Source organism: Pomacea canaliculata, linkage group LG5 (assembly GCF_003073045.1).
Source record: "Pomacea canaliculata isolate SZHN2017 linkage group LG5, ASM307304v1, whole genome shotgun sequence".
Classification (NCBI taxonomy): Eukaryota; Metazoa; Mollusca; class Gastropoda; order Architaenioglossa; family Ampullariidae; genus Pomacea; species Pomacea canaliculata.
In genome coordinates, this window is record NC_037594.1 from 6,143,628 (window position 1) to 6,166,922 (window position 23,295).

Genomic DNA, 23,295 nt, shown 5'->3' on the forward strand with positions numbered 1-23,295 from the left:
TCACAGGGCTCAGCGGCAGGTAAGGGAGTGACAGGTCTGATAGTGTGCATCATATCAAAGTACTTTCTTGATGGTCATGCTACACAGATGCATCTGATATGCAAATGGTGGTAGTAGGCTTCATTTAATTAATGGTCGCAACTTTTTGTTGGTAAAAGAGTCTTCAGAGCAACCGTTTTAAAATTTATGTTCATCTACTTTCTCACAGTATTATTAATACTAGAAAAAGCAGTTTTGTGATGTAGCTGTTCATTATTATTTAGATTTCTAAAAGGAATTCCTAGGCATTGAAATGAGAGATTTTGCTAGGGGTTTTTTTTTCAAAAGATGGGAAAGAATGCGACGAAGCATCGAAGTCGTGTACTTTTGCTTCATTTAGATAAAGTAGAAGCAAGACAATTATTTACTGCTCTACCAACACCAGAAGTCATCAGGTACTGCTGTACATGCCTATGTAGCAGGACCGACCAAATCTCTAACCAGCCCATGTGCTAGTGTGCATGCTATTTGGACTTTACTACGTCGTGGATTTTACAGGCTTTTAGCCAGAGCTTCCAATATTCATTAAAATTAAGATACCCGGTAGTGAAATTGTGCAATGCTTGGTTGTGAGACCCAGATTGGAAGTCTTTCTTTTCATCGCCTTCCAAAACTTGAAAAATAGTTAAATATAGAGCAGCATGGGTGAAAGCAAGCAGTGGACTCCCTCAATCCTCACAGGGTGGCAGTATGTTCGTGTCACTTCAAACATTTGCTTCCAAAGTGGTAAGTTATCGAGTTTTATGTTCAGTAAGATGGCGAAGTAATGCTCTGTAGGTACATTTAATGCGTCTTGAGATACTTGTTCACGGTCAGTGACGACAGTGCTAGCAGCAAAAGAACGGGCAGACGATGATAAAACTCAAAGTTTGGTCTATACTGCATTTCTTTTAGTCCAGTCTATTTAAATGTTAGTGTCAGCATTGTTTGCCAAATTCAAATTTATTACGGAGGATTTTATTTAATGTTATAAAAGTACAAATGCTTTATTTCCATACAAGTCAAGCAGGGAAAGTTTCTCACTCCTGGAAGCCTACCTACAGAAATTATGCCAACCAAATCAGTTGTCATCAGCACAAGTCAAAGCAGTCAAGCTTACAAACCACTAGGATATATTGTCTTCCCAAAATACATTGCAGTTCCCCAACAAACTGATCCACCGACAGCTAGAATTCCATGGAAATACTCTGAGTATAATCACCAAAGACTTAGTATGACAAAATTAATGTTATCATTGATCACACCAATTCACAAAGTTGACCAGTTAATTACATTTTGTATTGTTCCTTTTGGAAAGGCTTACATTCCTAGCCATACACTATGAAACATTTGTAATGATTAAACATTTCTTATGCATGTTAGCTTTTTTTAAACATCTCTACTCCCCTGTAAAACACATAAATCAATAGATACAAAACAAAAACAAAAAAACAACAGAATGAAGTCCAGTTGAAATAAATTTATTTAATCCTTTACTTGGAATATGCCAGTTATTTACAAATAGTTCTTATATTTTGTTGAAAGCCACAATGTCCACAGACTGCACCAAATCTTCAAACTTTGTGATCTCCTCTTCTAAGAAATCTGTGCCCACCTGAAGCACAAGAAGGACACTATTATCAAGAGAACGAACATCAATACAAAGCAAAACCAAAAGTATTTATGATGATGAGAACTGTGTAGTGGAAGATGTGAACATGTTCTCGGTGAAAGAAAGGGCAATGTAGCACAGTTTAAAGACTTCCTCTAGTTGCCTTTTTGTCTCTTAAAGATAGTTTACTTGGGCAGCCTTGAGAAGCGATATCCACAAATTATTTGTGTTTTGCTTATACAGGCAAATGGAAAAAAAGTATGTTTCAAAGATAAAGTCAAGCATAAAATTTCCTAGTTTCGGTAAGAATTGTATTTCCACTCTTTGGCGAGTCATCCAAATGCTGTTAGATTTTAACAGATTCTAAATATCAGACCTATTTCATGAGTGTTAATAATTTAAAATATCTTTGGTATTTTTCTCATCTGGCAAAAATTATGTACAGGGTGGAACGAAGAGACATGCAGTCATCCAACATGCCTCACAGAATTCCCTTTTATGCTGTTGGAGTGGCAATTGTTTAGCTAACACTGACAGTTAGCTAGCCATGCAATAATAGCCATCCAAACACGACCATAAACAAAACATGGCACAGCAATATTTATCTGCTTAGAAGCAGTTTTGCCACCCTAATCCGTCCACAAAGAGGAGAAAAAAAAGTTTTTTTTCAACACAAAGCATAAAGGTGTCTACAGACCTGAAATATAAGCCCAACATTAAAGCAAATAACTGCAGCACTTTAGTAACATTCCACCAATCCTTGGAGATGAACTTTGACAACTATGATACATGTTCATCTTTTTCCTTTTACTCAAAGCCTTATATTATCCCAGCTGCATTTCCCCCCCCTACGAATCTTCCCAGAGATTCCAAATATGTTGCAAACAGTCTGAAATCTGATCCTGGATCCTACAATAGCGAATGTCCTATCACAGCAACCTTTATCATTCATGTCTAGGGTGGAATAAAGAACAGTGTAAAAAAAAAAAAAAATTTTTTTTAAACATCAAATAATGTGTATGGGGGGGAACGAAGAGCCATGCAGTCATCCAACATGTCTCCCAGAATTCCCCTTTATGCTGTTGGAGTGGCAATTGTCGGCTAACGACATTGATAGTCAGTTAGCCATGCAATAATAGCCATCCAAACATGATTGTATATAAAAACATGGTACAGCAAGGAAGCCAAAAATGTTGTTTGGACTGGACAAACTATACTTCGAATCCTTCTTAATTTTCACAATTTAATGAAGCATGTTCTTTTTTGAAAAAAGTGGCTGAGCAATAGAAGAAGCAGTTTGTGCCACCCTACTGCTGCCATTTAAAGGGGCAGGGGGGGGAGGAGTATCTTTTAACATACAAAAGCATAAAGGTGTCTACAGACAAGTGATATAAGCATAATGTTAAAGCAACAAATAACTGCAGTAATTTAATAATAATCCACCACAAGATTACAAAATACTTTGCAGACAGTCTGAAGTCTGATCTAGAATCATATAATATCTACCACAATAAATATAAAAATGCATACATTTTGATGAGTGAATGCTTTAAACTATTAGAGCAGCCTTTATTATGTCTAGAGTGGGATAAAGAACAGTGCAGAAAAATCTTTTATTTTAAATCTATGGAAAATTATGTATGGGGTGGAACGAAGAGCTATGCGGTTATCAAGCAAAGTCCTCAGATATCCCCATGCTGCTGTTAGAAGGTCATCACTGGCTAGACAACAGGCTGTCAATGACAGCTATTCTGCCAAACAATAAACATGATGCCTTCTCCAAGCTTACTACCAAATCAAAGGGAAAAATTGCCAAGTCTAATTTGTGCAACTGGCAAAATGACAGGAAAACCTCATACCTTATCATCTTCTACAACACAGTTTATTTGCAGCTTGTTGATACCATAGCCGACTGGAACCAGTTTTGCTGAAAAAGAGTAAATACACTGAAAAATCCCACACTGTACACAATTCTGTGCCTTTAATAAGCCCAGGGCTTCTGCTAAGGCTAAATTCTTTGGGGTCCCAGGGACCCCTTATTCAGATTTTTAAGGGGTCCCTGTTCTTCGCCAAAATTTGAAGGGGACCCCATTGACGAAAATTGAAGGGGTCCTCCGAACTTTTAATGCGTACTGTACGCAATTTTTTTGCGTAAGCAGAAGCCCCGAAGCCTTTGAAATGTTTGGTTTAAAAATCATAAAAAAGCAGGCAACTCCTGTCAAATTCATCCAAACCTCAATTTCAGTTACATAAAAGGAAACACATTTGCACAATGGCAAAGAAATCTGAAAGGTTTGTCTACTTACAAGCTCCCCACACAAGCCCATCTGTAGCTACACTGCGCACATTCTTCTCCATCTCCTTCATGTCAGTTTCATCATCCCAAGGCTTTACTTCCAGGATGATGGTGCTTTTAGCGATCACAGCTGGCTCTGAAAAACACACATCACTGATGCTTTAGGCATGATGTAATATCTGATGTAAACTTGATACTATGAGTGCTCATGGTTATTTGTCCCATTCAACAAACATTAGGATATTACCTTCATCATTATTAAAGACTTTAAAATTAATTCCTTATTTCAATCTACAGAATTGTGTATTCAACCATGACTTAGTAATCTCTTACATCTAACAACCACCTGTACAAAATAATTCTAGGCCAGAATGTGAGCATGTGTATAAAAAGTTACTTGCTAACAACTGTACACAGATGACACACACTTAAACATAATATAGCACAACATACTGGCGGATTTTTTGGCAGCATACTCCTTGAGCCTTTGTTGACGAATTGCTTCTACATCTTCTTCATTATCAGAGCCAAACAAATCATCAACATCTCCATCATCATCCTCATCAGCTGCTCCTGCATCTCCTCCTCCATACTGATTCAAAGGCTTTTTAACACCAGGCAATCTGCAAACAGTTGTAAAACTCATATAAACAGTTGATCTTTCAACCACTTTAGTTCACTTGACGTCCATATTGTGCATTTGATGTCTTTCAATAATTTTTGATATATTGGAAATTTTTGCTAATGCAGTGATGTCTAAAATAATAAATGATAAAAGTATAAATATCCACAGTGAAGAGAATTAATTACCTCCTCTTACAACTAATGAACTAAATAAGTAGTGAACTGCTTGAACTACCATTCAAACAATGATAAGTTTCAATCAAGTGACGTACGCGTTCCTATTTTGAGCCTGAATGTGCTTGTACCAGCGAAGTGCATGAGGAAATTTGGCTGCCGGTGCTCCACTGAGAGCACTAAACACCACATTGTCGGCCTGGGATGCGGTGTACCTTTCAACAAATAAAAGGTAAGGTTGTCAGATAAATCGTGAACTATTATCATTCACTTTTCCATTATCAAATTTTTTTCAAATATAAACAAAGAGCATTAAAATGTTACATTTACACTTGTTTAAAGTAACTTAATCAGCAACAGCATAAGTGATAAATTATTCACTCAACAATACGAGGCTTACTGCTTTATACAACCGATCTCACACAATTACTATAGTTAACACTTGGCCATTACTCGTACTAGTAGAATGAACACAAGCAGGAAAATACTAAAAGATGATAAAGCACTAACCCCTCAATGTAGCTTTTATCAGCGAGAAACTCGTTCAGAGCTGCAAGACCGCTTTCACTTTTTAGATCTCCAAATCCCATGGTGTTTGTTAAAAGGTGTTAAGCTGCGACAGCACAAAACGTGGTCCAACACCGCCACACAACCGGAAAGAAGGGTACACCGGGTAAAATTAAAAATTATTAAAAAAAAAATTTACTCAACAATAAACATGTTAATAAATAGGTAAAGATAATTTTTTAGTGTTGAGACTAAAATCAGTTTAAAAAAATATATAATTAAACATCGACGAAATTATAAAAAATATTACTTTCATTTAACGACAAATTATTATTGTATCAACTATTTAACAACTTTAAAAGTGTTATATTTTGTTATTAAAGTTCGTTTTATTTTTTATCACTGAGTACCATGATACAGCCGAGACCGGAAGTTGACTGTCTGCAAGGTTTTCGGAAAGGTCGGAGTATTTGGTTACGTTAGTAAGTCAAGAAATTCAATGTGTGAAGTGCATGTAAATGAATAAATACTTTATCTTGTACTTTATTCAAATATAAGTGTTATTATAATCATTGCGATATACATTGAGTGGATAAGATTACGAAATTAGTGGTTTACTTACATGTCATACTCAACCAGTAGCACATTTGTCACTGCTATACAAGATCATCACAGTAGCGTCGTTCATATTGTTCATAACATATAAAGTTAAGGCTAGGAGTCTTGTTTTATCAGGTAGCTTCAGTCATGCTGCGGCTGTGGCCTTTGAGGCAGGCGTTGACAACTACGGGAAGTCTGCGACTGGCACCAAGTAAGCAAAAAGCGTTGTGTGGTGCATTTGTATTTGCATTTGATTTTTCTGTCGGACGTACAAGGATTAATGAAAAAGAAAGGTACATATTGAATATAGCTCACGATACAAATTGATGTGTTAGCATCTTTTTGGCAGTTTCAAGTCTCACTTAAGATAAAAGATATTACAATGACTGTGAAGAATTATTGTGAACTCATTATGACTGGGTATGTTCCAACAGCATGTCTAACGAATAAGAAATCAACAGCAGCTCAGCCTGCTCCACAGCTGGTAGAAGTATATGTCAATGACAAGCAAGTCTTTGTGGAGCCAGGAACAACTGTTTTACAGGTAGACTTCATCAACTTATTATTATGCTAGTGCTAACAGAAAGATAGTTTCGTAAACATTCAATGAGGAGTGAGGTGAGATTACCCTTTTCTTCAGAGCTACAATTGTGTAAGGACAGTGCCCATCTCCTATCCCTCGTTATTGTACTTTTTCCAACCTTTTGCAGAGTCCCATTTGCATGTCTAGGGGAAGTTTACTGTGCTACATGGGTATCAAATCCAGCATGCCTCCAAGTTCTGAAACCAGTCCATTAACTACTCATTTACTCATTTGCCCCCACTTATAGGAAATGTTCATGAAAGAAGTTTGGTTAAATATATAGTTTTGGTTTCAGGGTTGTGTTAAAGTTGTTAAAAAAATTTTCTTTTGACTATTCCTGTGGATCAGGTTAGGAAACATCTAGCCATATAAGGCTTGTGAAATCATTTGGTCTGGCCTTGTCAAGGCAACTACACTTGGGACTTGATAATTTTTCATGGCCTGCAAATAATGTTATAAAAGGTTCCCCACCCCTGCAGTGGATTAAAATTGTTTGTTTTTTTTCTAATAATCTTTGCAATTGTACTGTTAAAAATAGTGAACACAACATCCCAGTATTTATGCAAAGATTATTTTAATATTTTTTGTAACTTTTTAAACACTTTCTGCATGTATTTGAAATGTTTTAATAGTAGTAATGGGTTTGGGATTTATACAGTACATTTCCCCACACAGATAAGCTTGATGTGCTTTACATCATATAGCTCCGTGTAGCAACTAAGGCTATATTACGGCAAGCCTGTAAACAGATGCCAATGCCCGAGACGAGAAATGAACTCAGGCAGCCAACCTTCCACAGTATTGGTGACAGCGCTAACCGTTGCGCCACCGGACCGCTATCATATAGGGATGTAACAGGGATGGTCATTAAAATACAAGTAAATATACTCACACACACAAAATTTCAGAATAACAAGAGTATTAAAGAATGCAAAGATATATTTGAAGAGAGAAGGAACAGTCAATGGAGTTGCATAATGTGAGATATTTGAAGCAGCAGACTCCATCTAGAGTTATTGTCACACAGGTTAAACTGATTTGAATGTTTTGTCAGGCATGTGCTGCAGCAGGTGTTGAGATCCCACGCTTTTGTTACCATGAACGACTTGCAGTTGCGGGCAACTGTCGAATGTGTCTTGTGGAGGTGGAAAAGTCTCCTAAGGCAAGTTCATCTAAAATACCTTCTTTTTTTTTAAATATGCTGTTTGCTGATTGGTGACATAATTTAAGAACAGGAATGACTGGCATTTCTTAAAGACTGGTTGAATGTTCCAGTTAACCACTAGAATGAATGTGAAGAGCGATATTCCCTCACCTAAGAGCAGCTCTGTTTTTCAATGTGTTGACGATTGTTTTAGTTTTATCATCAACACTGACATGATCCTCCAGAAGGAGTCAACAATGCCTGTACCTCCTATGGAAACTCAGATATTTCTCTGTCAGCTCTATCATCCTCACTCGGTTCTATCAGTCAAGTCATTGAAAGTCTAATCACTTTTTCTTTCATCTCTTGGTTCCACAACATCTCCCTAGGGAACAGAACAACCTTGTCTCCCTTGTTAATATCTGTTCAAGATCATTGGAACCAGGCAGAGGGATTTGGCAGCCTTTTGTCATCAGCAAATGCTCAGGAAGGCATTGTGCATCCTCTCTATTTCAGATCATGTGTTGGCATATGAGTTTTCACTCTTGCGGTCTTGCTGTAGGTATGTGATGCCTGTATGCAGAACCAATCGTCATCGCAACTCATTCATTCCACGTGCCATTCACTTGATAAACTCTACTGGCCATGATTTTGTATTAGGCTTCTGCTCGAGGTCACCAACTGTATCTGCTGTTGTTGGAAATGTGGGTGTGTGTGGGAGAGAGAAAGTGTGTGTGAAAGAGACACTATTTCAACATGTACATTTATATTATCTTTTTTATATCATGTATATGTATAAAGATTGCTAGTACAAGCGCTATTTTGAATTGCCCCTGGGAATCAATAAAGTTGTATTGTATCCTCCAAATGGAGTGAACATCCTCCTTTAAGTCCCTTTGTGTGGTGGATTGCCTGTGGCTTTTTATGCTTTTCAATGGATAGATAAGATCGACTTTTTTGCTGTCTAACAGTCTCCATGTCCTTCCACTTCCTTTGCAGTCTGTGATTTGTAACATTCACACCAACAACTTGTGCATCCAGTACCATTGTACACGTTTTGATGGCATCCTTGGCATTGTGTTGGACTGTTTATTTGGCTGTGGACTTTTGTTTTTCATCTTCTAATTTCACTTTCTTTGCTCAGTCTTTTTGAACTAACACGCCATGACAGTTTTTTTTTGTCTCTCCTCGTTATGGTGCATCATCGCTAAACAGCCATATGTTTTAACATTTTAATCCATATTCTCTTTGATGAGATGCAATCATATCGATACCAGCAATCTCCTGATGATTGTAGCCACCTTCTTGATTATTGATTGATTTTATTCCATTTGGTAAGTGATTGTACTATCTGTACCATCAATAGAACAGAATGTCTGTCTGTCATTCTGTTACTTATCATGTGTTCTTTGTTAAAACGCCATGAACCTGGCCATAGGGCAGGGATATGGCACTATATAAGTTCACTTTATTATTGGTATTACTCATGTGGTACTCAGAATTGTTTACCATCATAATAGTTAATTATCTCATTTGTAGATCAAGGTCACTACTATATGGCAAAGCTGCATTGATGACATTATGAAAAGCCAACTATTTTTTCATAGCATTCATTATTTTATGTTGGCTTTATCTAAAAGTTGGTGATGATAATCACCAAGGTGATTTGCTTAAACAGGACTGTATGTATTTGATATGTTGATTGCAGAATGCTGTGTTGTATTTTTCTTTAGTAATATGAACATGTTAAAAAGGCTGCAGAAGATTTGTAAAAGGTTCAATGACAGTATAAATTAATGACATAAATTTTTTTACAGCCAATTGCATCCTGTGCTAATGCCTGTGATGAAAGGAATGAGGGTGAAGACAGACTCACCAATGACAAAAAAAGCCAGGTAGGAAAAGATCCAAGTCTTGTGGCGACATAGTTTGCTAAATGGGAGAAGGAAGTGTGAATGTTCTGGGAAGTGACAGAAAACTTTAAAGAGGCATTTTCTAAGTGGTAAGGTTATCGAGCTAAGAGGCATGAAAATGAACATTAGGAAGATGGGCTTGAATGGAATCTTTCTTCGGTAACTGAAGATTGATCTTGGAGCATAATACAGATATCGGTGGGAGAGGAGGAACAGTTCTAAAACAACTGCAGAAATGCAAAAAAAGATTGTTTAAAAATGATCCATAAAGAGGGTTCCCGGACAGCAGGCAGGAACTGAGGAGGGTATTACAGTGATGCAAACTGCATTTTATTGTACATGTACAGGTTGATTGAAATTACTTTGAAGGACTTTGGGTGATTCTTACATTACGCTCTAGGTTTTGGGGTTTTTTTTTTTTGAGGGGGAGTTGGAGCAGTCTTATTATGGCCTATGTAACAAACATGCATTCTGATAACTTTCAGAGAGGGTGTGATGGAATTTCTACTGATGAATCATCCCTTAGATTGTCCTATCTGTGACCAGGGAGGAGAGTGTGACCTTCAGGTATGTGACAATAGCAATCAGTAGTTAGAAATGCTTGGGTGAATGGAAATAATGTGGTATAAAGGCAAGTGAAAATTGTAAACAGTGGGTTTAAGAACTACTGCATGAATGAACAGGATTGTTCTCTAAGTAGTATGGATTTGAGTGTGCTCTATAGTGTGAGAAATATGCTGTATAAATCTGCTTATTATTATTAAAATGTCTTGTGATTTTTCTTCCAGGATCAGTCAATGGCATTTGGCAGCGACAGAAGCCGTTTTACAGATATGGATTTCAGTGGCAAGAGGTAAGGCATTAGGCTGCATGTTTGGCTTCCCATGAAATTTAGTGAAGTTCTGGAGAAATAAAAAAAAAAAAGAAAATAGGAGAAGTAGGAGAAATAACATCCTCTTAAGCTGCAGAAAGTTCCCATTCCCCTTTGTTGCACTTTGTTTTATGCAGTGTGTTAGTTTCTTTATTCACAGAATTATTGAAAGGCACCTTGCTGGTTACCACTGCTTTTTGCGTATTATGGTTGCAAATTAACTCGCCTTTGTAACTGCAAGAAAAATGCACATAGTTTTCTTGCACTATAACTGAAAAGAAATCTATTTTGAAAATGTTCAGTCACTGAATAGTTTGTAAATTGCTTACATGAACATTTCAGGGCAGTAGAGGACAAAAATGTTGGTCCCCTCATAAAGACAATAATGACTCGTTGCATCCATTGTACTCGCTGTATCAGGTGCGTAATTTGTTTTGTGCATGAGAAACCTTTGACTGCTTGTGGTCTTTGACATATTGTGTGAATGGAAGACGTTGGGCTGGTCACATCTTGTAAACGTGTCAGATGACACTGACTGAAACTAGAAAAGGTGGAGGAAATAAGTTGAGCATAAAAATATAACATTTCATTCAATAGTAGAAATAAAGGGATCTGTGCATTAGAAAGGATAACAGTTGGCAGAGAGCACAATGGCTGAGCACATAGGGTACAGAGACATTTTTATCCTAATAACATAAAAATATTGACAAATATAAGATGTTTTGGGTAGTGACAGAGTGCACAGCATTAAAAAATGGGAACTGATTTGATGGGCTTCATGAACTGGTGACTATTAAAAAAAAAAGCTTACTTTTTTCTTTTTATATTGGAATAGATTTGCAAGTGAAGTTGCTGGTGTTGATGATCTTGGAACAACAGGGCGAGGTAATGAGATGCAAGTGGGAACATATGTGGAGAAAATGTTCAAGTCAGAGTTGTCAGGCAACATCATTGATCTTTGCCCTGTAGGGGCACTGACATCAAAGCCCTATGCTTTCTCTGCTCGGCCATGGGAGACACGGTGAGTAAATCTCACAAAACCTGTTTAACAACATGGATTAAATTTTTCTCCAGCATACAGTTGATGCTAATTTTTTTCAACCAAATCTTTGAATTTCTTCTTGACCAGTTAACATAGCAGCACACTGTAATTGCAGTAATTATAATTGAAGTTTTAGTATGGGGATGGTGAGATTTGTATGTGATGCATCACTTCATTTGAATGTTGTAGTAAAATAGAGAGCGTGGACGTGATGGATGCTTTGGGGAGCAACATTGTAGTCAGCATGCGCACTAACGAAGTCATGAGGATACTGCCTAGGATGAACGAGGTAATTGACTGTAGACTGTGGAGATGGGTGTCAATATGCTGGTGAGTGGGTATGTGTATCTGCCTCTGGAAAAAGAGGGTGCCCATCCTTTCATCTAAATGCTTTTATTATATTACAGAGAATACTTTGAAAATATGCTTTTCATCATAAACTTATATAATTAACGATGATATACTTTTTAGATGCAAGATTCTTACTAAGCATGTTACAACTACAAGGTTAAATAGGGCCAGCATCTTGTTGAAATCTGTGTGAAACTACATAATGTTTTATGTCAAATCACTGCATTTTCATCACATTTATATACATAATGATGGCATTCTTTTTTTAAATATTAAAAAAAAATCTATAAAGGTAAAAGAATCATACAAGTCAAATCACAGTATGTTGAGATGAATTCAGGGACTAGAGGGAGATGGAGGTTAGTCCTTCCAGTTTTTGTTTCTAGGCAATAAATGAAGAATGGATCTCTGACAAAACACGCTTTGCATATGATGGTCTTAAACGCCAGCGCATTACCACACCATTTGTGAAGAATGAGAAAGGAGAACTTGTTGCTACAGACTGGGAGAATGCCTTCTTCACCATCAACAACAAGGTAAAGAAAGAGAATCTGGAAGGTTTTCAGGCAAAAGTGATAGACAATCATCGGAAAAGCAGATCATATTATTGAGCATTAAAAAATCTTCCATTTTAGGCAATATTTGAATACTGGCATGACAAGAATACATGTATATGTGCAAACATCTTACAGTCAAGAATAAAACTTTATGAAATTGTATAAAGCTGCCATAGCTTGATGGTACTTTTGAGTCTGTTGAAAGAAATATTGACTCTTCACAGCTGAAAGGCATCGATGGAGACCAGATTGCAGCAGTTGCTGGTGGACTAGTAGATGCAGAGGCACTGACTGCTCTGAAGGACTTAATGAACCGTCTAGGCTCTGAAAATCTGTGCACTGAAGAAGTCTTCCCTATGGATGGTACTGGGTAAGATGGTTTTTTTTTTTTTTTTGTCAAGGCTTGTTTGTTCGGAAGAGATGTTGGTATATGACAATCAGATTTTTTTTTAAATTAAAATTATGCACACAACTCAGTTGATTTAAAAAAATGTATGTGCAACAATTTCTTGAAAAAGACATTTTGTACAAATGTCCGTTTACAGCAAAAAAAATTTCATGTTATTTTTTTTTATTTTAAGCATTTATTAGCACATACAGATATGACAGGATCTTGAATTTGATTGTTTCTAGGACCGACCTACGCGTCAACTACTTGATGAATTCAACAATTCAGGGAGTTGAAGAGGCTGATGTTTTGCTACTTGTAGGAACCAACCCACGCTATGAAGCCCCAGTTTTAAATGCCAGAATTCGTAAGAGGTATTGTCAGCTGTTATCTGCAGACGAGCATTTTTCAAGATAGCTTGAATATACATTGCCATCATCATCAACATTAATCATCATCATCCATCATTTTTTCAATCAGCAAGAGTTCGTTAAGCTTGAATGTTGTAGGTACCTCCTTCTGTATTGTTTTGCAAGTATTTGCGTAAGATCTTATGGTATCGTTTCCATAAGATTAGTGTGCTAGATATTTTTTGTTTTCAGGATGAGTATTATTACCCCTTGAGAAGTGTTAAATACATGAGAAATGTTAGTCAAACGTGAACTGTTGAATACTAGAATGGGCAATTAGTTCTTCTGTAAATTTGTACAATACTTTTCTTTAGTTATGTGTAAATATAAAGTTTAATTAACTGGATGTAAACTTTTTTTTTCAAATGGACCACAGTTGGATCCACAATGAATTAAAAGTCGGACTGGTTGGAAGTCCTGTTGACCTTACCTACACATACAGTGTAAGTTTATGCATCTGCTGTTGTTGTTATAGCAGTAGATGCAGTCATTGACTCTGTTGATTCTGTTTTGATTGGTGGACTCTAGAAATTACCTTCACATTCATTCTCTAAATTTAATCTCAGATCTTCAAAAAGAGAAAAACAGTCAAAAATTCTGATGTACCTGTGATGTGAATAAAATTGTAAACCCTTTCTTTATTTCGCTCTAGTGGTACTGCAGCATCTTTTCCAGTGATTCCTTGCGAGCATCTCAAATGTTTTTAAAACAAATTAGAAACTTAAGGTTTTTGACAGGTTATTAAAGTTAGTCCTTTTTCCAGTAAATATTTTGTGTGTGTGTGCGTGTAAGAGACAGTAAGTACATGCTACCATGTATGCATATATACATGTGCACATGGATGTGTTCTTGCTCACTTTATGATTGTGAATGCCCATATGCTGTGGGATATTGACCGCACTGTCGTGGACATTTGTGCAGCATTTGGGCGACACAGCACAAGTTCTAGAGGAATTATTAAGTGGATGTCACCCATTTAGTGAGGTGAGTTTTAGTGTGGTGACATTAGATGTTTACTTGTCATGTGATTGTTTGCTTGTGTTTATTTCATTACATTTGGTCTTACTGTTTAAAATATAGTAGGAATGCCATCCAGGAAGACTTGAGGCATCTAATATAAGATGCTTTATCAACTTGGTCATCAGTTTTCCAGGATTGTTGCCTACAGTCTGAATGTGTAGTCAAACTGTTACTCTGAAGCAGATATTACACTTCTGTCCTATTTGCGGCCTGGAGCTGTAGCTACATTGTTTCAAAATGCATTTCATCATCCATTATATATTTTCATTCTTCTTGTATCAAGATGCTGAGTATTGGGTTATCTGGTGTGTTATCTATCTCTGTAATATCCTAAAAGGTTATTGGATCGGCAAAGAAACCAATGATAGTAGTGGGCAGCAGTGCTCTTCAAAAGGAAGATGGCAGTGCACTCCTCAAAGCTGCCGTCTCGCTGGCAAACAGACTGCAGGCTACTACTAGAGTAGAGAAGAGCTGGAAAGTGCTGAATGTTCTGCACAGGGTAAGAGATTTGTCACAGATTATCCAAGACCTGTTTGTGCAAGGTTTATATATATACTTATCTTTTTATTTCCCCCCCCCCCATCTTATTTTCTTTCCTTCTCTGAAAATGTTTCTTTCTGAATAAGCTACTTTGAATTCTCTATCTTATGTTGTAACTTTCATGTAAAATTCTGTTGAGATTTTTTTCATAATTGCTTAGCAGTATTTTCAGTTCAAAGAGTTTCGTTAAGGGGTGTGTTATTCACTTCTTTCCAGGTTGCTAGTCAGGTCGCAGCCTTGGATCTTGGGTATAAGGCAGGTGTGAGTCGTATCTTAAAGAACAAACCTCAAGTGTTGTACCTGCTCGGTGCTGATGAAGGCCGTGTCAAACGTGATGACCTTAGACCTGATACTTTTGTCATCTACCAAGGTATGTTCTTTAAAGCACATAGTTTTAATAAAGTGAGCAACAGCTTGCCTATGTGTGCCGTGTACTGATTTTTCATGCTTTTCTTCAGTTACATTTTTGAGATGCTCTCTGGTATTAAACCCTTTCTAAGGTCAGTAAAACAGGTTTGTGCAACATGTATAACGAGACTATGGCTCACAATTTTAAAGCTGTATTTTGTAAATTCTTTTTATATGGGAGTTTTGAGTTAGCTCATTTGCACTAAAGCAGTAAGCAATAAACTATCCAATAATGATCCAAAAATTGGCATAAAGATTGCATTATTTGATTAAATATATAATGAAGAGTAGCCTTTACTGACCAATCCTATATAGTGTTCAAATTCAGCAATATGCATTAATGCCATATTTAATAACCTCCTCCAAAACTATAAAACCAAAAGAAGGGAAGAACATTATTTAAGTACACAAACCTTTATTTTTTTTGAAGGAAGCTATAACAGGAGAATAGTAAGAGAATGATTTAAAATTTTTCTTCTTGTACCATTATTGTTAATGATGATGACAATATGAGAGCAAACCTCGAGTTGACTGGTGCTGTTTTCCAACATTTTTAAGACTTTTTCATACCTTAAAGCTGTTCTTACATCAGCATGTGTTATGTTAATTCATTAGAATGTACTGCCTACAGGATTAGACATTGTAGTGATCATTTTGTGTAATCTTGTTGCCAAAAAATTGTTTCTTGGAAATGGTGTCTAATTTTCTTTGAAAGTACTGCTTTATTAAGGGATTGAGATAGAGCAGTTTGTTTCTGCTTGTTGAACTTCAATTATTTTTTTTTTCCTGTTGTATTTATTTTTGTTTATAGGATTTTTGTTTAAATGTTTGAAACTCGGGACTATTTGGGTGTCATTGTGACTGTCAAGGTCTTGTGGTCGATGGAATAAGCTCATTTTTGTTAATACAATTTTCAGACTGTTGACTTTTGTTCTGCAGGTCACCACGGTGACCAAGGTGCCTTGATGGCAGATGTCATTCTACCAGGATCAGCATACACAGAAAAGGATGCCACTTATGTCAACACAGAGGGTCGTGCTCAGCTGACCCGGCAAGCTGTTACCCCACCTGGCATGGCCCGCAATGATTGGAAGATCATCCGTGCTTTATCAGAGGTAAACAGGAGAGGGAAGAGATTACATGAATGCTTTGAACTCTTTCATCTCTTATTTATTATATTGTTGATAGATTTGTTCATGTATTTGATAAAGTTTAATTAATCATGTATTCATGTTGATGTATTTTTTGGGCTATCTCACGATCTCATTATCACATCTAATATAGTGAAGATTTCCTTAGTTTGGTTCTTGTCTCGTGCATGATGGATTTCTTTTTTTCCTTCTTTTATGCATTGAATACAATAGTCCAGTTGCTTTTCTCTGATATAACCTTTATTGGTGGATGGGCATAACACATCAAGATTGAACTATCCAGGGTTTAAATATGGTTTGATCAAGTGTGAATGACCTCGAACCTGCCTGTTTGTAACATGAGACATAAATTTATGAATTGGTAAAATGATGGGTTTTGTTAATCAACAGATTGCAGGTATTACTTTGCCATACGATAATCTGCAAGAGATCCGACAGCGAAGGCGGACATTTCTCCAACACTGGTTCGCTGCGGACAAGTGGAAGAAGCAAATTTTTTCCAGCAGTCAGTTGAAATTGGCAAGGTGAGAACCACTGATGTAGGTAGTTTCTTTTTTTTTTTCTTTTTCTTTTTCTTTTCTTGTTTTTTTTTTGTTTGTTTCTTTCCTTTTTTCTTTTTTTTTCCTGACCATTGCTGTATTTTTGTCTCGGGATCCCACAATTATATCAGTTCCATGAACACACCTGACTTGTGGTATAATCTGTGCTCTGTAATCATGCCTTTATCATAGTTTAAACAGATTGAAACTTTTTAAATGTCTTGAGACTGTCATACGAATAGAATTTATGATAAATGGTTGCATATTTTCTTCCAAACCTGTAGGTAACATATTAAATATAAAGCAGTAATGAAAAATTCTTTGTGATGAGAACAAATGTTGATTTGAAATTGAATATACCTTTGACTGTTCCTGCTGATAATCAAATGAAGGTTTTTATTTCTTTAAGTATTAAGAATTTGTTTGTTTAATTTCAGTTCATCAAAGGAACATCAACACCAAGGCCATTGATTCCACCCCAAAGATTTTTAAAGGATTTCTACATGACTGATGCAATCAGCCGTGCCTCTCCTACCATGGCTAAGTGTGTGCAGGCTGCTTCTGCCGCAGAGACCTGTTAAAAAATGGACAAACTATCATAGGTTTTAATTTTAATGTAATTTTCTGAAGATTCTATTCTCCACTGGGGCAAATGAGTGAATCACTTTAGCATAAGTGAAATAGTTGTTTGAAAATATTTAATTTGTCCCGGAGGTGTATGAAAACTAGAGATTTGGAAAGGATATTATTTTTACAGACTTACAAGCTTCCATCATCACAAATCAGCTAATGCCAAGAATTGGCTTTTGTGTTTGCTTTATTTTCATTATGACAAAACCACTAACGAGTTTTAAGTATTAGCCTGAGGCAATGTTTGAATGTGTACTTTGTCAACAGACTGTTCATTGTACATAAACAAGAGAAGAAATGTTTGCTGGATTTAAAGACAGGTTCTTGACTGAAATTAAGGAGTGATTGGAAAGACTTGATATTAACAGTTTTAAGAGGAAGGGTGTGTGTTGGGGAGGCCTTTGTGTGAGTGGGGAGGGTAGATGTGTTCGTGTGTGCAGCCTTGGGGACCTGCTTGCAAAAAAGAGTAGGTATTTCCAAAACATTGACGTTTTTCTTGGAGGTAAAATACTGAAAATACACGAGGGAAAGTGGACTCATATTCAAGAAATAATCAAACAAAAAAAAATGCAGTGATGCATGAATGAAAAAAAAAATCAATGCAATATAACAATTTATTAAGAAAAATTTCTCAAAGGAAATGAGCCAGATCATATCTCACAGGTCAGTTAAGGTTACATTAGGGTTAGGAGGAGATTAAATTCTCTTCCAAAATAACCACATTTCCATGCTTTCATTTATAAAGAGAACTAGTAATGCTACAATTTCTTCTCGAAGTGTTCTGATAAAAATATAGAAATGCAAGCATCTTGCAAGAGAGAAATACTAGCATTGTGTATATCTTTTTTCAGGCATGCTGAAATTAGTAAAAAGTGTTTGTAGGATTTATAGACTTGTAGGTTTCTACTTAACTATAAAAACCTACTGTATAATCGCATGTTCTGTGGATTTAATGATGGAAATGATGTTAGTGATCTGGGCACAGAACCTGTTTTCCCACTCAGCAGCTAGGCAACTGTTGAAAAGGCGTTTCTTGGGCAGGCAGAACAGAGCCAGTTTTACCGAATACCACCACTGCTGCAGAAGAGTGGCTTTCAGTATATCTTTGATGTTAATATTCGTTATTTCTGGGCTGATAGCTTCTGACCATCGATAGACATGCATTCCACAGTCTCCATGCCACAAAAAGCAAGAAACGACGACTACACTCAATAAATGGCTTTTAGCGCCAAAGTTGAGCATTTTTCGCAGATTATAAAACAAAAACTGTGAAGGTTGAATTGCTCAAAAAGGAATTGGCCCAGATCATGTATATCAGGCTGAAAGGGCGGGGGCAGGTAATTTAACAGCGCGTAAATGTTCAGTGCAAGTTAGCTTCTGTGTCAAAGTGAAATGCGAACAGTTAGTCACATGAAACGTTCATGTACGTGCAAAAAGTTTCTTACTAGGAGGACGGTGTCGAGTGTAGTGTAGGGGGGTCATCGTCGCCAACTTTTTTTTTAAGGAAACGTACCCGCCGTCCAAAAAAAAAAAAAAAATGGCACGATCCACCTATTTTTCTGTGTATGTCGATTTTCAAAGGCTTGTATCCCACGAAAGGAGGTTTTTGGATCAGATTTCGGGAACGAGTTAGTATCTTGAACCAAATTTATTCACTTGAAACATGTTTGCACGAAAAGTGGACTTGAATTCTCTTGTGTATGGTGAAATTTTCGACCTTGCGCTCAGTCAGTCCGCTTGGAGTGCTGGAACCAAAAGTTGTCGGCAATAACCCCTTGTGAATAAGCTTAACTGCACGAAGCACAGAAGACGATGCTGCCATCACATTTTCTTGTAGATGATGTAGGAAGTATCTGGAGCACTGGTGACGTTGGTGCTGCGCAGCTGACAGAGTCCAGGTCGGTCGCAGGGGGCAGTCGTCGAAGTGGAGGCCTTGTAGGCGAAAGTCGAGCAGGTGGAACCCAGCTGCATGCAGGAACTGGCGCAGTAGGTGATGCTACAGACGCTGACAGGTACAGGAGAGGCAGCTGCGGCAGTGGGGTTGGTCACCCATACCTGCTCAACAACACGCAAGGAAACAATGAAAAAATACATCTTGGCTTTCTTTTTCTTATCTTCAAGAGACTCATGGTGGAATGCAAGCAAAGCTATAAATCATGAAATCGCTCCTTTAAAACTGCGAAGACCTTTGCCCTCGAGTTGCCTCCTGTTGTCCCGAGCTGCGACTCGTCCTCAGTGACAACGGCCCCCAGAGGACGAGGAAGACGAGACAGCAGTATGTCAGTCAGAGAAGGTGTTGTGTGTGACAGAGGAAAGATGTCCACATCTTAAAAATGTTTGAGAGAAGCAGTCGTCTCACCTGATAAAGTGTACCCTGGGTGATGGCGCCGAGGACAAGCCCACAGCCAGAAATGCATGCCAGTAGGGGCACCATTAGTTGTAAGAACATTTTTCTTGACACACTTTGGGGCTTCCTGCTGGGGGGCAGAAAAACAATAAAGTAAAAAGAGAATAAAAATTTTCAATTTTCAAGCTGCAGGCCGGGCAGTTCCTGTCCCATCTTACATCTTAAGGCGCCTGGTGGTATTTCAGGTGCAAGTGCAAGGATTTTAATTATAGTGATACAGTATAGTTCTCTCTCTCTCTCACACACAATCATCATCTTGGAGATGACATACCTGGTCTCTGTATGACTGTTCTCACCTTCGTCCAAAATCCCGAAGCCCAGACCGGATGTCGATGTCTACACAAGAAAAGGGAAGAAAACAAAGATGCAGGCAAGAGGAAAGGCGGTCTGTGAGTAAGTCTCCTGACACTCTCCTATATACACTCTCCTGTTAGCGAGTCCACCAGCTCCCTGACAACACGCGGCTATTAGTGATATTCCTCTACTGCATGCGGAGCATCGATCACACTACTCTTGCCTCTCCAGTTCGCTCAACATGCTGTTCTTTATTCCTTCTCTTTCTCATTCTCTTACTGTTTAGTCGTCTGGAACTCCTCGCTTCAGGCAGTTTAAAACATGACAACATCCTAGGCATCCATGAAGACACCTTTGTACTTGAATACCTGTAATTCTGTTATAAGTGACAACTCTTGAACCCTTTCTACTTTCTGTTGTTTTTTTTTTTTCGTCTGTCTGTCTGTCTGTCTGTCTGTCACACTTATCTTCCTGGCCTGCTTCCTTTACCTTAGTAAGTAGTTTGATATTTTTGTCAATTTATTTGTGAGCTGCTAAGTGTCAGGAGTGAACACGTCTCACTGTTCTTTATCTCTGTAGTGCGTCCAGAACATGCTTTGTAAGGAACAAGCATGTTTCCAGTTTATTTATACTAAAACATTGTATTTTATTGTCTGTTTGGCACTGAAATGCCCATAAACATCTCTGGGGCCAATTCCACATCCTTCTAAAAAAACTTAAAACTGTTCCAAAAATGTAAATTTAGAAACAGCTTTCAGAAATCACTCCCATTTCACATTAGATGCGTTAAATCGGAAAAAAATTTCTATGGGAGCCAAATCTGGCTTCTGCAGTCTTATCTTACTTAAAATAATTTTAGTTTAGATGCTTAAAATTGTGTTCTGAACTTGCTATCTAGAAAGATATAAGGCCTGTGTTTAAAATAAGAAATGTGTTGTGCAGCTGGCCCCAGGCCTTTCTGTGGTCATTTAGTTAATAATCGTCCAGAACATGAAACTGCTTCCTAATTGTTTGCCGAAGTCAGTAAATTACTGGGTGAGTGGAGTTCAAACGTGTAGGGAAGTCAACAGCCCTGTCACAAGTTCATGACCTGCCTCTCGTTTTAGAACAGATTTTAAAAAATCATCGTCGTTGCCATAGTTATTCAAGTTGTATAATTTTATGTAGTTTCTGGTCATTGAGTACAGGGTTATCGGAATGTTTTTCATGGCTTTCCGATTAATAATTTTATGGCTTTCTGTTTGTTTACCTCATAGCTTTCAGTTTGTTGACTGTATCGCATTCTGTTTGCTGACTTCATAGTGTTTTATTTGTGTCTGGATACATGGCGCAGGTTGGTATTCAGGTCGTGGTAATCAATAGTAAGCTTTTCCGCCTCATACCAATCAACGGTTTGTTCAGTTGACATTATAGTCTGAGAACGAATCCAGCACTCCACCGATCCCCAGGTATTTATGTTTCCTTTTTTATTAAAGATTATTTTTCTTGTCGGAGCTGGTGTGTGACAATGACAGAGAGGATTGCTTTATTAGGGCAGCTCGTGCCCATAACTGATATTGGGTTGGGGAGGTGGGGAATCAATTAGTGATTAAAAACACTATGGTACAGAAAGAAATGGCATGATACCACAACTGAATTAAATTTACAACGTGCATTGAAAGTGCCAAAATAAATATTGTTATCAACGGAGAAATCACTAACATTGTAATTATGAGCTCTCTCTAATCTGAAGTGCTTTACACAGAAAGACAACATTTTACATTTATATACTTGAGTTACTAGCAAATATACTAGATAAGCAAAGCTCCCTGGACACGGTCTCTGACAAGGAAATATTTCAACAAATGCAAAGAATATTAACGATAATTATCGGTTAGAAAGACTGATGCTGAGGTCACAGGATTGGATCCCTGGATACACCAGCTAGGAAGAATACCGGTGGTGTTCAAATGGTCCAACTGCTCAATTTTGCGCACTTCCGGTAACGGATGGTAGCAGGGTGGACCTGGGTGCGTTACTGTCTTCACTGTTTCGAATCCCTGTAGAAGAACTCTGTTCTAACTGTTGCTACACAGACATTAGTGGAAGTTAATACATCCAATGCCACACATCGCCATGTAAATCTGGTCGAACCTGTATTATGTGGACAACAATGTCCCGCGCCACCATTTCACTGTCAACTTCACTGGATTCTACCTGGACCCTAACCTTGCACTTGCTCTGTCAGTCTGTTGGTGGTGTCTCTCAATTCTTTGTTGGTGTCTTGCATAAAATCCCTGATTGCCGTGGGGTAAGTTAAGTGAAGACAAGGAAATTTAACACAATTAAAGTCTAGACTAAAATTGTCGACCACCAAAGACCACTTGAATAATTAATTGTAGAGGCTTTTAGAGAAGCACTTCTGTAAGGCAGACGGACTTTAGTGGCCAGAGTAAGAGCCAAGTGTGGACAGCAGCCCGCCAGGAGATGTAGGAACATCGTCTAGGACAGGATCCTGGCTCGATGGTCCGCGCCTGATGGCAGGCAGGACGAGGACAACAACATCCAATGACTCATCAGCATGGGACTGGGAGATAATTCGAACTTTCTTCTCCACCCCGCCACCTGTATGCGGGGCTAGGTGTGTGTAGATTATGGTCTCTGCCTATGTTTGTGCCTGGATATAATCTTGTTTTTAGTCTTGTCGATGGTGGACTTGAACCGCTCTGGATGACAACGAAAAACACTAAAATGATCTTCAAAGCAGTTAACGCGAAGCTGGACTCACACAGGGCCCTCATTCCCTACAACCCTACAAGGAAAAGCCATTACTCAATATTAATTTATATCCCTTTGATGATAATGTGTTTTACCTTGCACGCGCTGCCTTCGAGGTGGCAGCTCGATGAGGCTGAAGTAGTTTCCCTTGCTTGTTGGTATGCATTGGCGGAAATGCGATGATGTCCATAAAATCTCCCCTTTCATCTTATGAAGAGTATCGTTAGTTATTGTTTTGACCGTTTCTTGAAGTCTGTTGGGGAGCTTCGATGTGCAAGCAGGGAGAGTAAAGTGCATTTGAGGATTAAGGATTCGAAAAAAGATCAAGTGACAAGGGAGAGAGAGAGAAGGAAGGAAGAGTGATTCTGACAGTTAATGACCTGCCCACCACCCACGCCACTAAATAATGTTTCTCACAAGCACCAGAACTGGAACTTGAGTGCTGCACATGTTGTTGTC

At 37.8% G+C, this 23,295-nt stretch overlaps 2 protein-coding genes and 1 long non-coding RNA gene across 6 annotated transcripts; 1 reads left to right on the top strand and 2 right to left on the bottom strand.

The window, feature by feature from the left end:
• Window positions 1-1,483: 1,483 nt before the first annotated feature.
• LOC112564483 (elongation factor 1-beta-like) lies at window positions 1,484-5,395 on the bottom strand. Its single transcript, XM_025239327.1, has 6 exons — window positions 5,235-5,395; window positions 4,823-4,939; window positions 4,380-4,549; window positions 3,937-4,062; window positions 3,490-3,557; window positions 1,484-1,633 (listed from the first exon to the last, which is right to left on the bottom strand). The coding sequence occupies exons 1-6, from the start codon at window positions 5,312-5,314 to the stop codon at window positions 1,547-1,549; spliced, it is 648 nt and encodes a 215-aa protein (XP_025095112.1). The 5' UTR covers window positions 5,315-5,395; the 3' UTR covers window positions 1,484-1,546.
• A 291-nt stretch (window positions 5,396-5,686) lies between these two features.
• Window positions 5,687-17,680, top strand: LOC112564482 (NADH-ubiquinone oxidoreductase 75 kDa subunit, mitochondrial-like). Its single transcript, XM_025239325.1, is given in 22 exon segments — window positions 5,687-5,745; window positions 5,967-6,042; window positions 6,266-6,375; window positions 7,469-7,576; window positions 9,376-9,393; window positions 9,395-9,453; window positions 9,957-10,038; window positions 10,260-10,324; window positions 10,685-10,762; window positions 11,178-11,363; window positions 11,574-11,673; window positions 12,122-12,271; window positions 12,517-12,662; window positions 12,926-13,054; window positions 13,467-13,533; window positions 14,012-14,074; window positions 14,448-14,609; window positions 14,867-15,020; window positions 15,998-16,173; window positions 16,600-16,648; window positions 16,651-16,733; window positions 17,186-17,680. Coding segments are annotated over 22 exon segments (2,220 nt in total). The 5' UTR covers window positions 5,687-5,730; the 3' UTR covers window positions 17,330-17,680.
• A 150-nt stretch (window positions 17,681-17,830) lies between these two features.
• On the bottom strand, window positions 17,831-20,301 carry LOC112564484. 4 transcript variants are annotated; one of them, XR_003099228.1, is made up of 3 exons: window positions 20,082-20,301; window positions 19,738-19,852; window positions 17,831-19,433 (listed from the first exon to the last, which is right to left on the bottom strand). It is a non-coding gene; the product is annotated as an uncharacterized LOC112564484 (long non-coding RNA). The 4 variants fall into 4 exon arrangements; XR_003099227.1 differs by having other exon boundaries at window positions 19,738-19,855; XR_003099226.1 differs by having other exon boundaries at window positions 20,057-20,301.
• Between the last annotated feature and the right edge of the window lie 2,994 nt (window positions 20,302-23,295).

Bases quoted from the DNA above. Each gene is read 5' to 3' on its own strand.
- LOC112564483 (XM_025239327.1), bottom strand. From the start codon at position 5,314: ATGGGATTTGGAGATCTAAAAAGTGAAAGCGGTCTTGCAGCTCTGAAC. The intron at 4,550-4,822 runs GTACGTCACTTG...AACTGTTTGCAG, and splicing joins CAGGCTCAAAATAGGAACGC to ATTGCCTGGTGTTAAAAAGC. The intron at 4,063-4,379 runs GTATGTTGTGCT...TGTGTTTTTCAG, and splicing joins TGCTGCCAAAAAATCCGCCA to AGCCAGCTGTGATCGCTAAA.